A 13,944-nucleotide genomic window follows, 5' to 3' on the forward strand; every position below is an offset into this window, starting at 1 on the left:
TGGAGTCCAAATTCAATACAATAGTCAATACAATACTTGCTTGAACGGACAGCCACGATTCAATTACTGCTCCATGAAATCCAGTCACGTTTCTCGAGCACGCGCCAGGCGTTGCGCAGCCCTAGACCTGCGAACACTGGTCTGTGAAAAGGTACACTGCGCTAACTAAACCTGACTCTAGCGACTGGATTTCATTGATCAGCACCCACCGTCTGTACTTGTGAACGGTTGACACCATGTACCAATGAGTTATAACCCGGTGTGTTCCCTTTTAAAATGACTAGTGTTTTTAGATAGTTGGCACCCTACTCGTACAAGTATTAGTTCTTGAGAAGCATTGCTAAGATCATAATCTAGAGTCGGTAGTCTGTGACGCTTTGTTGGAACGCGACGGTCCATGGATCCGCATCCAGTTTAGTCAGCGTGAACGATCTGCGTTGCATTTAAACGTCCTCTGGCCAGGCGCAATACTGCCTGTCAAATTCATTTTGTCCATTACGCCGCAAGACCTAGCTAATGATGTTTAGACTAGGTAGAATGCCAGTAATCATGCGGACGGTGCACTGACTCGCTCGCTCAGTGCCATCTGTGCAACTTACTTGGAAGTAACTTCTAGGAATTTGCAAGCAATGGATTCCATTGAAAATGTCGACAAGCCGCAACGCACCTCTCGGCAAACAAAACAGTCATGTTTACATTCAGTGCTCATTCTCGCACCGAACGCTTCGGACAAAACAGCAGACTGCGTTTACTAACACAGCAGCGGGTGTGATCTTGACCTGAGCCAGTAGTGACAAGTAAAAGACATGACTAACTGCCCGTAGCACCTCCTAGCATGACTCGATCCGTCTGTCAAGACAGTATGTTTCCCCTCAAAATCACAGTCTCATCGACAGACAGATTCATCCGTGTGCAGATGAGGACAACGCAACCGCCCTTGTCTCATTAGTGCAGCCCCGTTGCCAGGTGCATTGCAAGTCACGGCAGGGCGATAATCTCTCGATCTCGAACAAATCGCCAGATGCATTTCTTCCCTAAAAAATGATGCTGACGACAGTGATATGACGCGTATACGCACACAGTTGGACAGTTTTCTTTTAGCAAGTCTTCGTGCCTCGGGCGCACGTTTGCCGTCAGGTCAAAATTGGATTGTCAACTTAGCATTGCTGTCCGCTGATCCGATGACAGGCAAAGTAGTGTTTGGATGGCTAGGGAAAAGCTGATCGGATTCGGAGGCAGGCAGGTGTTCGACACGGAAAGCAATCCATTCGCCATGCGGGCGAGTAATACGCGATGCAGTGGCTCCGTGTGCGAATTGACGAGCCTTGCGTTGCCGCTGGACGTAACTTAGGAATCAAACCACGTAAATACGCTGCATCTGATTCTGACACTCACACAAACTCGGAACTTGAGGTGGAGTGATTTTATTGTTGCTGCTCTGGGCGCTTGATCAAATTGAGGGAAACGTTCAAAATGTCTCGTTTGTTGCTTGGCCTCTGCTTGACCGCTGTCCTCTGGATCAGCGCAGTGCACTCGCAGGCGAACAATGAGGATCCGCTGTCGGCACCCAACCTCCAGCCGGAGACCCAGCCGCCTACGGACGGGCCACCTCAGTGCGATGCAGGCACGCTGGCTGGCGGAATGGACACGCTGGACTTCAGCGCGCTGGAGTGCGGCGAAGCGGAGTGCACGGAACGGCGGGACTGTAAATTCCGGGTAAGCAGGCCGAGTAGGAGGCGAGAAACGGGGGCAGGCCGTTCATAACAGGGAGTTTACCGGCTTAGGACACCAGATTAGAATTACTTGGCGGATGATCAGCTGCTGGAAAAGGGGCAGATTCTACTCGAAAAGCATTGAGATTGGCAACGTGACCATACAAAGGTTTTCGGCAGGCAATTCGCCCCATTCGACGAGTTTTAACTCCTCTTACTTACGAATATACCTGGGAACATGCGTGAAACCCACAAGCCAGCTAGCTCTACTACATGTATGCTGTACATACTGCACTGTCGAGGAAACGAACTAAAATACAGTGGTCCCTCTAAAATCCGGCACCATTTGCGCCACGAAAATCTGCTGGATTAGGGAGGGTGCTGGATTAACAAATCTGATTTACTGCTGCAATGTGCATGAAGAGGACATTTTGGCTACTGAAAATTGTGCTGGTTTATCGAGGGTGCTGGATAAAGTGCCGGATTAGAGAGGGACGACTGTACACAAATACACAAAATATTTAATAACATTCCACTGTTCACGATCTTGTATGTAAAGGTAGTGTGTACGGTTACATATCTTCCCTGCAAAAACCATGTCGGAGTCGTGGTGACGCCTGGTACCGTTCATGTATGATTTATGTGTCTGTTTTCGCTACAATCATTCTCTAGTTCTGTAGGTCATGTATGGTATCACTCATGCGTGAAATCATGTGATCATCAACCCTGTTTTTCCCGGGCTTGTGCTCCTGTGCACGAGACGTATGCTTCAGATGTATGGCCTTTTTCCCGCTGCACGGCATCTCACGTGCAGAGTTTTTCCGCGTGCAGTGCTCTAGCAGCTTTGGGTTTTGTTGTTGTTTTTTTATTCTCCTTGTCTTGGAAAGAGTTCATGGTGAACAGTGGTTGAATCCAATTCTAAGTTACTTCTCAGTTTAGCAGTGTCTTATGTCTGATATTCTTAGTGCATCCAAGATAATCCAAGATGGAGTTGGTGTTTTGAGAGTGAGAACTCGAACCAGTAAAGTTTGTCTCCATTGTTGAACGTGGGTTCGGAAAGTATCCGCAGTCGGTATTACAGTTACGGTACTGATGCAACCTGGTTCCGGGGAATACGGAACATAGTGGTCCTTCGAGCCGGATCACGTCCACGATGGAGAAGCTCAGGCGGAGTCAGCGCACGACGAAAGGCGTCGCAGCGCCAAAACTCGGGTACACAGACACCCAGTCCTACGCCGGTGCTAGTGGTGGAGATGACAGGATGACCGAAAGTAGGAGCCAAGCCGTCACCGCGAATTCAGCAGACAGGCTCAGCGCCAGGATAGCCGTGTTACAAGCAGAACAGGCTGTGGCGGAAAAGCGGCTGGAAATCGCCCGGTTGACGGAGCAGGCGATGTCGGAAGCCGAAGGGACGTTGAGGGAAAGGTCCGTTGAGACCTCCAGCTCTCCTGCGATGCGAGAAGAAGTCTTCCAGGAAGCGGGTGAGTTGCATGAGGCGGTTGCAGCCCAAGATACGTCGCTTATCGACTTTGACGATGATGTAGTTGCACCTAGTTCAGTTGCTGTTCCAACACCAACAGAATCACACACGGTAGTCGGTGTAGAATCTCAGCCATCAGAAGGAGAGGCTTCCCATAGATCTACGCAAGTAACGTCAGAATCAGCAGTAGGTCTACACCATGCAGAGGCCTGTCAGGCTAGCACACCACCACCGGTAGACGTAGTGATAGACGCACATGTAGAGAGGGACTCAGATGTCCAGCATGTCCGTGCATTCACTCCGGCACACAGCTACCACTACCAGGCACCGCCATGCGTAGTCCAAGATCCGATTCATGAACACCTGAATGAACCTCCGTTTCATCAACCAGAACCGCAGGCACAGGCACAGACACAGGTACTTCAAAGAACGATTGAACACACCACTGCTGTTGTAGCCGATGCCACTTACGCTGACTATCTAAGCGAGTCCATTCAGCGGGGAATAGGGCCCGAGCCCTGGGATAGGACATTCGTAGAGCGTCAGCAACTGCCGAGATCCAGTACTGGCAGTAGTCTACGCAGTGTAGAACGTGAGTTCCGGGCCAAGGAAGTTGCGTATCAGCAGCAACTACTACAGCTTCAGACGATGATCGATGAATCCGCGATCGTCGACAAGCGGCGCCAGCGAGACGCTTACGCACTGCAGACGAACCTAGAGGAAGCTGAGGCGAGTAGGGCAATGGTCGAGCTAGCGTGCGACAAGCAAGCCAGGGATCTTGCGGCAGAACGAGAACGCAACGATGAGCTGGCCCGATCGATGACAGAGCTGAGGCAGCGGCTATTCGCAGCGGAGTATGCCCTACGAGAAAGCCGTGCCAGACAACGACGAGCGCCGAAGTCTGGTAGTGTCACTGAGCCTGTTAGAGAAGTACAAGGCTTACCGGTAGTGCAACCACAGCCTGCACAGGTCCACGAGGAGAGACGTGAGCGCTGCGAGTCGACCGCAAGCACAAGGCATAGCGGTATCCCGAGCACTACGTCACCCAGTCACCCACACGCATCCATGCCAGTACCCGCACCACGAAAGCACCGTCGCGACACGAGTGCACGTGCACGCGGCTACATGACAGTCTCAGACTCCGACTCAGAGTCAGGGCCACGTGGATACTCTAGTGCCAGAGCTACGGAGACGTGTACCGGTGGTAGGGGCGCAGCAAGTAATGCGAGTGAGGTCGAAGACGCGTACATGAGTGGTTGTACCTCTACTACCGGTACTATTACTGGCAGCACAGTTAACAGCAATCCTGCGCGTCAGATGGCAGACCTGGCCAGTGAGTTTGTAGGTGCAATCACCCAGGCCCTACGTCAAGGGCAGACCTCCCAGGTCGAGAATAGTAACGCTGGCATCAGACAGCTGGCTGCACGCCAGTCATCCACCAGCAGCAAGCTGCCAATCTTCTCTGGCAAGCCGGAGGAATGGCCCGCGTTCCTCGCGCTGTACCGAAGCAGCACGGAGCAATGCGCATACTCAAACGCAGAGAACGTCCAGCGCCTGCAGACCTGCCTGAAGGGACCAGCCCAGGAGGCAGTACAGCTGCTCCTGGCCGTGCCAGACAATGTAGACGAGGCCATCCGGACACTGGAGCGTCGTTTCGGCCGGCCGGAATTGGTAGTGAAACAGCTAATCGAGCAGGCCAAGGCGCTGAAGCCAGCCAGAGCAGAGGACACGGACGCCCTGCACTCCTTGGCCACATCTGTGAGGAACATCGTCCTCACTATGAAGCTGCTAAAGAGCCATGGCCACAGGAACAACCCTGCGCTCCGTGATGAGCTGGTGGCCAAGCTGTCGCTCCCCCATCGAATGCAGTGGGGCGAGTATGTGAAGGCCAAGGGCCTTAGTACGGATGAACTAGACCTTGGTGTCTTGTCTGAGTGGTTGGCCGAACGAGCGGAAGCCGCCTCTTTGGTGACACCAACCTCCACCAAGACGGCCGCCGTTCAGCCAACCCCACCGCCTAGAAGGTCAACGACCCTGGCCGCAGTAACAGCGGGCACTACCCGCGACGCCACCTCTGACTCCCCAAGGAAGAAGAGGAGCTGCAGGAAGTGCCTGGAAGAGCACGCAATGGCACAGTGCAAGGAGTTCCAACAGCTACCCGTCCAGAAGCGATCAGAGCTGGTGCGCCTCTTGGGCCTGTGTGTGAACTGTCTACAGGACGGCCACTTCGCCAGAAATTGCACCTCGAGCCACTGCAGGAAGTGCAAAGGCAAGCACAACACGCTGCTCCACAGGGACGACTCTGACAGGCCTAGCAGCGGTAGCCAACAAAACGCCGCTCGCACCAACACCGCGAATATGGCTTCTGCAGCGAGCGCCCTGCATGCCGAAACCCCAGCAAACCTACCAGCTCTGATGACGACTGTGGGGACAGTGAGATGTGGAGACGTCGAGCTACAAGCAACGATCATGCTGGATTCTGGGTCCACCTGCAGCTTCATCACCACCGACATGGCTGAGAAGCTGAATGTCCCACCCGGTGAGACCACGTCCGTGCGCACGACTGTTCTCGGTGGCAGCTGTCTGCAGCACGAGTCCAGGATCGCCCCCATAGAGATCTGTCACAAAGACTCAACTGCAACAACCCCAGTGCAGGCAGTCGTTCTCCCTCAGATAACCGCCGACATGCAACGTGTGGACTGGGATGCGCAGAAGGCAAGCTGGCCACACCTGCGCGGGATGAATCCGGATACCCCAGCTAACCCAACTGTGGACATCCTACTGGGCCTTGACGTTCCACAGTTGCACGCCTCGCTAGCCGAACGCCGTGGGCCTGGCCATGGTCCAATCGCAAGAAAGACACCACTCGGATGGATTTGTTTCGGTCTCCTGGAGGGGAGCGGAACATCGGCGGAACCAACCGTCCACCACGCCACACATGCCGCGACCGCAGAGCCCACCGAGCCAACCCTGGAGCTGAATGCCATGGTGCGTAGCATGTTCAATTTAGACACCATCCGCTCTACAGCCACGGGAGAGACCATGTCTCGAGCTGAGCGTGAAGCCGAGAAGGTGACTGACGACACCATGAGCCTCAACAACAACCGTGTCACCATTGGCATCCCGTGGGTCGCTGAAGACAGAAAGCCTCACGTGACCTCGAACAGACCGATGGCCCAACAACGACTGGCGAGTCTCCAACGGTCCCTGTACAAACGACCTGAACTCGCAGCAGCGTACGCCGGTGTCATCTAACAGTACCTGACGAAGGGGTATATCCGCGAGGTACCCGAGACGGAAGTGCACAACGATGCGGATGACCAGTGGTTCCTGCCCCACTTTCCCGTGATCAAGGAGGACCGCACCACCACCAAGGTGCGGATAGTGTTTGACGCGGCGGCCAAGAAGAACGACGTCTCGATCAACGAGGAGATGCACGCCGGCCCAGCACTACAGAACAACATCGTGAGTTGCCTACTCAAGTTCTGTAAGGAACCTGTGGCTCTGATGGCAGACATCAGCGAGATGTTCCTGCAAGTGGAGCTGGCTGAGAGAGACCGCAGGTATCACCGATTCCTGTGGGAGGTCGACGGAAGAGCCAAGGTGTTCGAATTCCAGCGAGTGTGCTTCGGGTGTAAGGCGTCGCCATACCTCGCCGGAAAGGCCGTCCAGGCTGTCGCGGCCACCTATGCCGCCGAAGGGTCACCCACACGTACCATCATCATGGACAACCTCTATGTGGACGACCTACTCGCGTCTGCGCCAACGCCAGAGGCGGCGGTGGGCCTACGTACTGACGTCCAGGAGACACTGGCCAAGGGAGGCTTCCATCTACGGAAGTGGATGTCGAACAGTGCAGAGGTCATGAAGTCTGTGCCAGAAGCCGACCGGGCGCCGAACACGCTGATCTCGGTAGCTGACCACCAACACCCCACGCTACCCTGCGTGAAGACGCTAGGAGTCGCCTGGGATGCTGAGAGCGACCATTTCACGTTCAAGTACCAGGTGCCCGTCATCACGCAGTACACCAAGCGCACTGTCCTGAGCAAGATGGCCTCTCTGTTTGACCCACGAGGGCAAGTGTCACCATACACCATCCGAGCAAAGGTCATGTTCCAGGACGCCTGCCTCCGCGGGCTGGAATGGGATGAGGAGTTCGCAGAGCCCGAGGCTAAGGGTTGGAGGAAGTTCTTCGAGGAACTGCCCAAGCTAGAAGCCGTGAGAGCCACCAGGTCATTCAAGGACCCAGACCGGGATCCGGCCGATGCAGAGCTCAGCCTCCATGTGTTCGTTGACGCATCCGACGCAGCAGTCGCAACAGCAGTCTACGTACGGGCGAGTTATCCAGACGGCATGGCTCGGTCCACGCTGGCCATGGCCAAGGCTAAACCAGCCCCGCTACACCGACAGTCGATCCCCATGCTTGAGCTACGAGCAGCTGTACTCGGCGCCGAGGTAGCCGAACAAGTCGCCCAAGCCCTCGGCATCAGCTCGTCCGACATCACGTACTGGAGTGATAGCCTCAATGTCCTGTACTGGCTTCGCTCACACAGCCGCCGTTTCAAAGTCGAGGTGGGCAACAGGGTCAGCAAGATCCAAGCACTGTCGGACCCCCGTCAGTGGAGGCACGTTCCGACATCAATCAACCCTGCGGACAAGGGCACCCGGGGGCTATCTGCAGCCCAGCTCGCATCCGATGACGACTGGTGGCATGGCCCGAAGTTCCTACGCGGACCCGAGAGTGCATTCCCGGCGCGGCCGATCGAGGTTCCCAGTAGTCTGCCGGCAGAGCTGAAGAAGCGATCCGCTATGTCGTTCAGCGCGGTTCCAGGGAAGTACCAGCTTGACCCCTCCAACTTCTCGTCTTGGACGCGGCTCATCCGTATCACCGCTTGGTGTCAGCGCTTTGTACGTAACGTCCGTATACCGAGGGAGGCTGGCGCCAACAGACCAACACCCGCTCCACGACGCAAGTTTGGATCTGCCAAGTCAGTGAACGGTATGACAGTACCCGCTCTCTCCCCTGCAGAGGTCCAGGCGGCCGACGTGTTCTGGGTACGGAAGGCCCAGGAGGAGGTGTATGGCAAGGTCATCAAGCGACTGGAGTCCGGCAAGGAACCCGATCCCAACGAGCCATTGCTGAAGCTGCGACCCCAGCTGGAGGAGGTACATGGCACAACCGTACTGACGGTCGGTGGGAGACTCACCACTGCACACCATCTGCCGCTGACGACAAGACACCCCATCATCCTGCCACCGAAACATCGGGTCACAGCCCTGATCGTGGATGACGAAGACGAGAGATGTCAGCACTCCATGGGTCCCAACCACCTGCTGGCCAACCTCAGCAACCGGTACTGGCTGATAAACGGGAAGTCCGTTGTGCGACAGCATCGCCACAGGTGCGTCAAGTGCCGACGAGGCTACGCGAAGGCTTTGACTCCAATCATGGGAGGGTTGCCGGATTACCGGACCTCGTCACCACTTATCGCCTTCAGCAAGGTGACCATCGACTTTGCCGGTCCATTTCTGACGCGCCAGGGACGAGGCAAGGTGCAGCAGAAGCGGTATATCTGCGTATTCTCGTGCCTGCTGACCAGAGCGGTACATCTGGAGCCCGTCAACTCGCTCGACACAGATGGGTTCCTGATGGCGATGACCCGATTCTGCAAGAGGCGTGGAACCCCGGAGTTCATAGTGACAGACAACGGGTCGAACTTCACCGCCGCAGAGCGACAGCTGCGCGAAGCCACCTGCACGATAGATCAAGACCGCCTAACCACCCACTCCGAGCTGCGAGATGTACAGTGGCATTTCAACCCACCGAGAACGCCCCACTTCGGTGGTGTAGTAGAAACGATGGTCAAGGCAGTCAAACGCGCACTCTGGCATGTGCTGCACCAGGCTGGCCTCACGGATGAGGAGTTCTCAACAGCGCTGGTACATGCCGAGGCAATGCTGAATTCCCGTCCCCTTACCACCGTATCATCTGACAGCGACGATCCAGAAGCGTTGACGCCAAACCACTTCCTGATGGGACGCGCGGCTGCAGTCACACACCTCGAGGCGGAGACAGAGGATCTGGAGAAGGTCCACCCCAGACGGCGCTGGCTGTTTCTACAAGTGCTGACAAGGCAAGTTTGGAAGAGGTGGCTGCGCGAGATGGTCCCGGCGCTAAACGTCCGGTCCAAGTGGTACAGGAAGGCAAAAGACGTCGAGGAGGGTGAGGTCTTCCTTGTCATGGATGAGAGTACTCCGCGCGCGACATGGCCTCTGGGACGCGTCACAGCCACATACCCAGGGCAAGATGGTGTCGTCCGTGCAGTCAACGTGAAGATCAAAGGCAAGGAGTATCGACGATCAGTTCATCGCCTCATCCCACTGGAGGTAACAGAGGGTGAGGTGGAGCTCGACTCCGAGAACTGCCCAGCCACAGCCAACGTCAATGTGGACAATGTCACCAGCTGAGCGAATAGTGGATGGTGGTACGGCAGTGGCGATGAGGTAGTAAGGCTGTGACTGTAGTGTTAGCAAGCAATCCACAATCAGAGTGAACAATACATCCAACCGGCTAGGTAAGACGTATCCTCGTTCCCGGATATGTCTAGTGACATTACGGCATGCATTTGACACAATGATGTTAGGTGTGACATCCAATAGCAGTTCCCCAGGAGTTAGAACATCACTCGGAATATTAGTTTGTCTCACTCGCATACATTGATTAGGCTATGATTCGTTCGCGAGGGAGGTATGTCGGAGTCGTGGTGACGCCTGGTACCGTTCATGTATGATTTATGTGTCTGTTTTCGCTACAATCATTCTCTAGTTCTGTAGGTCATGTATGGTATCACTCATGCGTGAAATCATGTGATCATCAACCCTGTTTTTCCCGGGCTTGTGCTCCTGTGCACGAGACGTATGCTTCAGATGTATGGCCTTTTTCCCGCTGCACGGCATCTCACGTGCAGAGTTTTTCCGCGTGCAGTGCTCTAGCAGCTTTGGGTTTTGTTGTTGTTTTTTTATTCTCCTTGTCTTGGAAAGAGTTCATGGTGAACAGTGGTTGAATCCAATTCTAAGTTACTTCTCAGTTTAGCAGTGTCTTATGTCTGATATTCTTAGTGCATCCAAGATAATCCAAGATGGAGTTGGTGTTTTGAGAGTGAGAACTCGAACCAGTAAAGTTTGTCTCCATTGTTGAACGTGGGTTCGGAAAGTATCCGCAGTCGGTATTACAGTTACGGTACTGATGCAACCTGGTTCCGGGGAATACGGAACAAACCAAGCAGCAGGAAAGTAGGGCATTCGTCCCAACGTGCCACCAAACACACTCCATGCAACAAGGACCTTTAACCGTAACAGCTGGAATCACAGTATGTATGTCTGCAGGGGACTTGCCGCGCACAACGAATTGCGGGAAAGTGAATCCCTCGTCCCACTGTGGGATCGTACAAAACTAATGCATAAAAATGATCTTTTACACATAGCTGTTAGCACGGTATTATACGGTTGTAGCGGACTTAACGTGCACAACGGAATGGCAGGAAAGTGATTGCATACACTGTACATCCAGTCAATTTGTATGTATCACACGTGCCCAGAACCACTGATTAGGACGAATATTTCTAAACAAGAGTTTCGGAGATAACAACTTCAATAATTGTTGCAACCAAGAGAACAAACTGTGCGCTAGCCAGTCTTTTATTGGTGATAGATATCTACAATAATAGCAAACACTTTCGGGATAATATAGTGAAATGTACATGTGAAAGGAAAAAAGTTCAGAACGGTTTTCTCGTTATGATCTTCAGAGAACGTTCGTAACAACCGGTTCCGGCATCCGTCCACATTGCTGCTTCACCAAGTCAATTTCGTCTCGCAACCCTAGATTGGCTAGGGTACCCCATAAGGAGACCACAGGTCTGTGGGGACTGCCCTAGAGAAATATGAACAAATACTATGCTATTCTACTACAAAATTCCTACTGTGCTTTCTGTGAATGTCCTATGTCTTGCGCAGATTGGAAGCATGGGCGGTGGACCCAGCAGCCGAGGGCTGTGTGAGAACACGATCACCGGGGCTCGTGAGGCGCTGCAGCAAGGCGCCAACAGTCTCATAATGAAGGTCTGCCTGTCACGTGACAACGTGCCGTTCGTGTGGTACGACTGCAACATGAACAATGCCGAAGCACGTAAGACCTGTTGAAAGAAGGGGTAAACTTAAAAGTGGTTCTGCTATAACTCTTTGACGAAAGCCTCTTTTACCCGCACAATCATCACATAATATCAGTACAGTGAATGGTTAAACCAAGAGTACATAACCCCAAGTGTGTGCTACGCCTTATCCAGCTCGGCATAGGGTCTTGGTCGAGCGTAATCGGATGTTTGCGTCATAATTGGGTACACGTCTGAAGGGAACCTGGGGAGTCGCGGGTACGCTCGGATCAAATACAACGGTGCCCTGCGTCGAGACCGGCCTTGCGCTGGTGTGGAGTGTACGCATGACATCAGAAGATCCGATTACACTCGACCAAGACCCTATGCAGAGCTGGATCGGGTGTTGCACACTCTGGGGGATTATGTACTCTTGGTTATACCAAACGCGAATGAAAAATAAAATAAGAAATAGAATAAAAATCGTCAGGTGTGCTAAGTTGAACTTTCAGCAGAGTCTCGCACAAACCATGAAGCTATTTACTCAATCTGCGGACAGCATGCGATTTCGTTCTTTGTGAACTCCTCAGCGTAGCACAGAGAAAATGAGGCCGAACCTGATAGCAATGAAAATAAAATTCCCAAAGCCAGATTTAAATCAGGCCCGAACGTACCTTACCACAGTGCTCAAACTGACAAGTCAGTGAGCTCTGCGTAATGCAAACAGCAAACACTACCCCACATGAGAGTGCTGAACTACTACAAGAAATTATTTATATATATTTTAACTCGACTCTGTTTATTGTGGCCTGGCTCCTGGTCTCTGCAGTTGCTCGTCGCCTCGGACAGTTCACGTTTGGAATGTGCACGCCGTACGTTCACCCGTCTGTGGCGGGACTCAGCGCTCACGAGCTCGACTTTGCCGTCATCCGCGAGAAGTGGGGATACCGCAAGATGTTCACCGACTGTGAGAAAGCGGAGGGAAGCGACTACGCCATCCCGACACTGGAGGAGTACCTCAAGGAGTTTGCAATGGTGAGACGATAAATTAGAATATAATTATGGTGTTTAGTATCCAGGGGGGGGGGGGGGGGGAGGGCGGACGCGGTATTGACCGTACCAAGTTTCGCCCCTGGTACCTATGGATCAATATAATGCACTGATCTGGGCTCCAATTTTCCAAAATGTTTGGTTCAAGTACACCTCCTCCACATGAAAATTGTACTTCAGATGGCTGACCGGACCACACTAAAAGTAAAATACCTTCCGACGCCCCTGGTATCGCAATGAGGAGGACTAGCTGAAGTGACATTGAGTTACATTATTCAACAATGTCAAGCTATCCAATCTATGTCTCCATGCAGACTACCGGTATTTACATGATGTTTAGTAGTTCTTTTAGATTATGGTGGTGGTCACCATAATTTAATTGGCTCACCATTCGAGTTAAATTCTCTTAGAGTTTTTATTATTATTCAATTGTGCCTGTGCAGGGTTTGTGGTTGATTTCCATCGGCTTCTCGCCACAGTCTGAATTGTATGAAATTAAATAAAAATCCAAAATTGACGGTGATTGTATGGGAGAACTCAAAGCAATGAAGACTAGTCACAAATTTCCCACAGTCCCTCGGCTCAAATTTTGTGCATTTCCGCATGCCTATTTTCAGTGATCCTTGATTGGGTGGTGGCGTTCCAACGGATACGGAAAACTCGGCCTCTAGCCGAGTCTGACGCGAGCCGTGAATTTTTTTATGTTTTTTATTTATTTTCAGTGTTCTGCGAGGATCCATCTCTAGCTCACTGCAGCATAGTTAATTGTTTGTTTCAGTTGCATATTTCCGCTCGTAGGACATATATAGCCACAATAGCTCAGTAATTCATGCTGGAAAAGAAGAACAGTTTAGAAGGAAGAGACTCTAGCAAGGAGTTTTACCAGGACAGCTAATTAGTACTTCAACATACTTGCGTAATTTGTTACACACTGGAACTGGAATTGGTTGAAAAAAATTGTACGGCCATGGCTGTACCTGTCGTGCCAGTGAGTGCCAGTGAGTACCAATGCTGCAATGTGAAATGTGAATGGGCCGAGAAACCTTCAAGCTGTTACCAAAGCTATTTTGACAAAGCACGTCGTTACGCGTAAATGGCATACATCTCCCGTTATGCTCTCCGTCATGGCAAGTTTGTGCTTTGAAAATATGACTGTGGTCTGCCTCGAGTAGGGATCCCCTTTCTCCCCCCCCAGCCCTTTCGTTTCACCTGCTCCTGTACTTCACCGAATCTGTAGCTTTGGGTCGACCCTCGGCGACCATTCTCTTATATCCTCAAGACAAGTACAAGTCTATATGTGTGCTTGTGTGTGTGAGAGAGAGAGAGAGAAAGAGAGAGGGAGAGAGAGCATGTTATCGTGTGTGTGTGTGTGTATGTGCGCGCGCGTGCGCGTGTGTGTGTATGTGTGTGTTTGTGTGTGCGCTCGCGCGTGCGTGTGTGCGTGCATGTGTGTCAATGTGATGCGTGGCAGAGAATCTGAACCTGGGCTCTACTTCATGTGTCTATTATTATGTGTGTGTCTCTGCTCAGGAGCCCATCAGCTTCGTGATCT

The 13,944-nt window shown here is 52.6% G+C and overlaps 1 protein-coding gene across 1 annotated transcript in view; it reads left to right on the top strand.

Moving 5' to 3' along the window:
- The first annotated feature begins 1,381 nt into the window (after positions 1 to 1,381).
- LOC135821190 (uncharacterized) overlaps positions 1,382 to 13,944 on the top strand; it is a 20,023-nt gene continuing 7,460 nt past the window's right edge. Inside the window, exons 1-4 of the mRNA XM_065334258.1 lie at positions 1,382 to 1,716; positions 11,209 to 11,380; positions 12,172 to 12,377; positions 13,923 to 13,944. The exon at positions 13,923 to 13,944 is cut by the window's right edge and continues 152 nt beyond it. Coding sequence (XP_065190330.1) covers positions 1,474 to 1,716; positions 11,209 to 11,380; positions 12,172 to 12,377; positions 13,923 to 13,944 — 643 coding nt within the window. The 5' untranslated portion in view covers positions 1,382 to 1,473. The remainder of the gene's footprint in view (positions 1,717 to 11,208; positions 11,381 to 12,171; positions 12,378 to 13,922) is intronic.

Source organism: Sycon ciliatum, chromosome 7 (genome assembly GCF_964019385.1).
Source record: "Sycon ciliatum chromosome 7, ocSycCili1.1, whole genome shotgun sequence".
NCBI classification, from domain to species: Eukaryota; Metazoa; Porifera; class Calcarea; order Leucosolenida; family Sycettidae; genus Sycon; species Sycon ciliatum.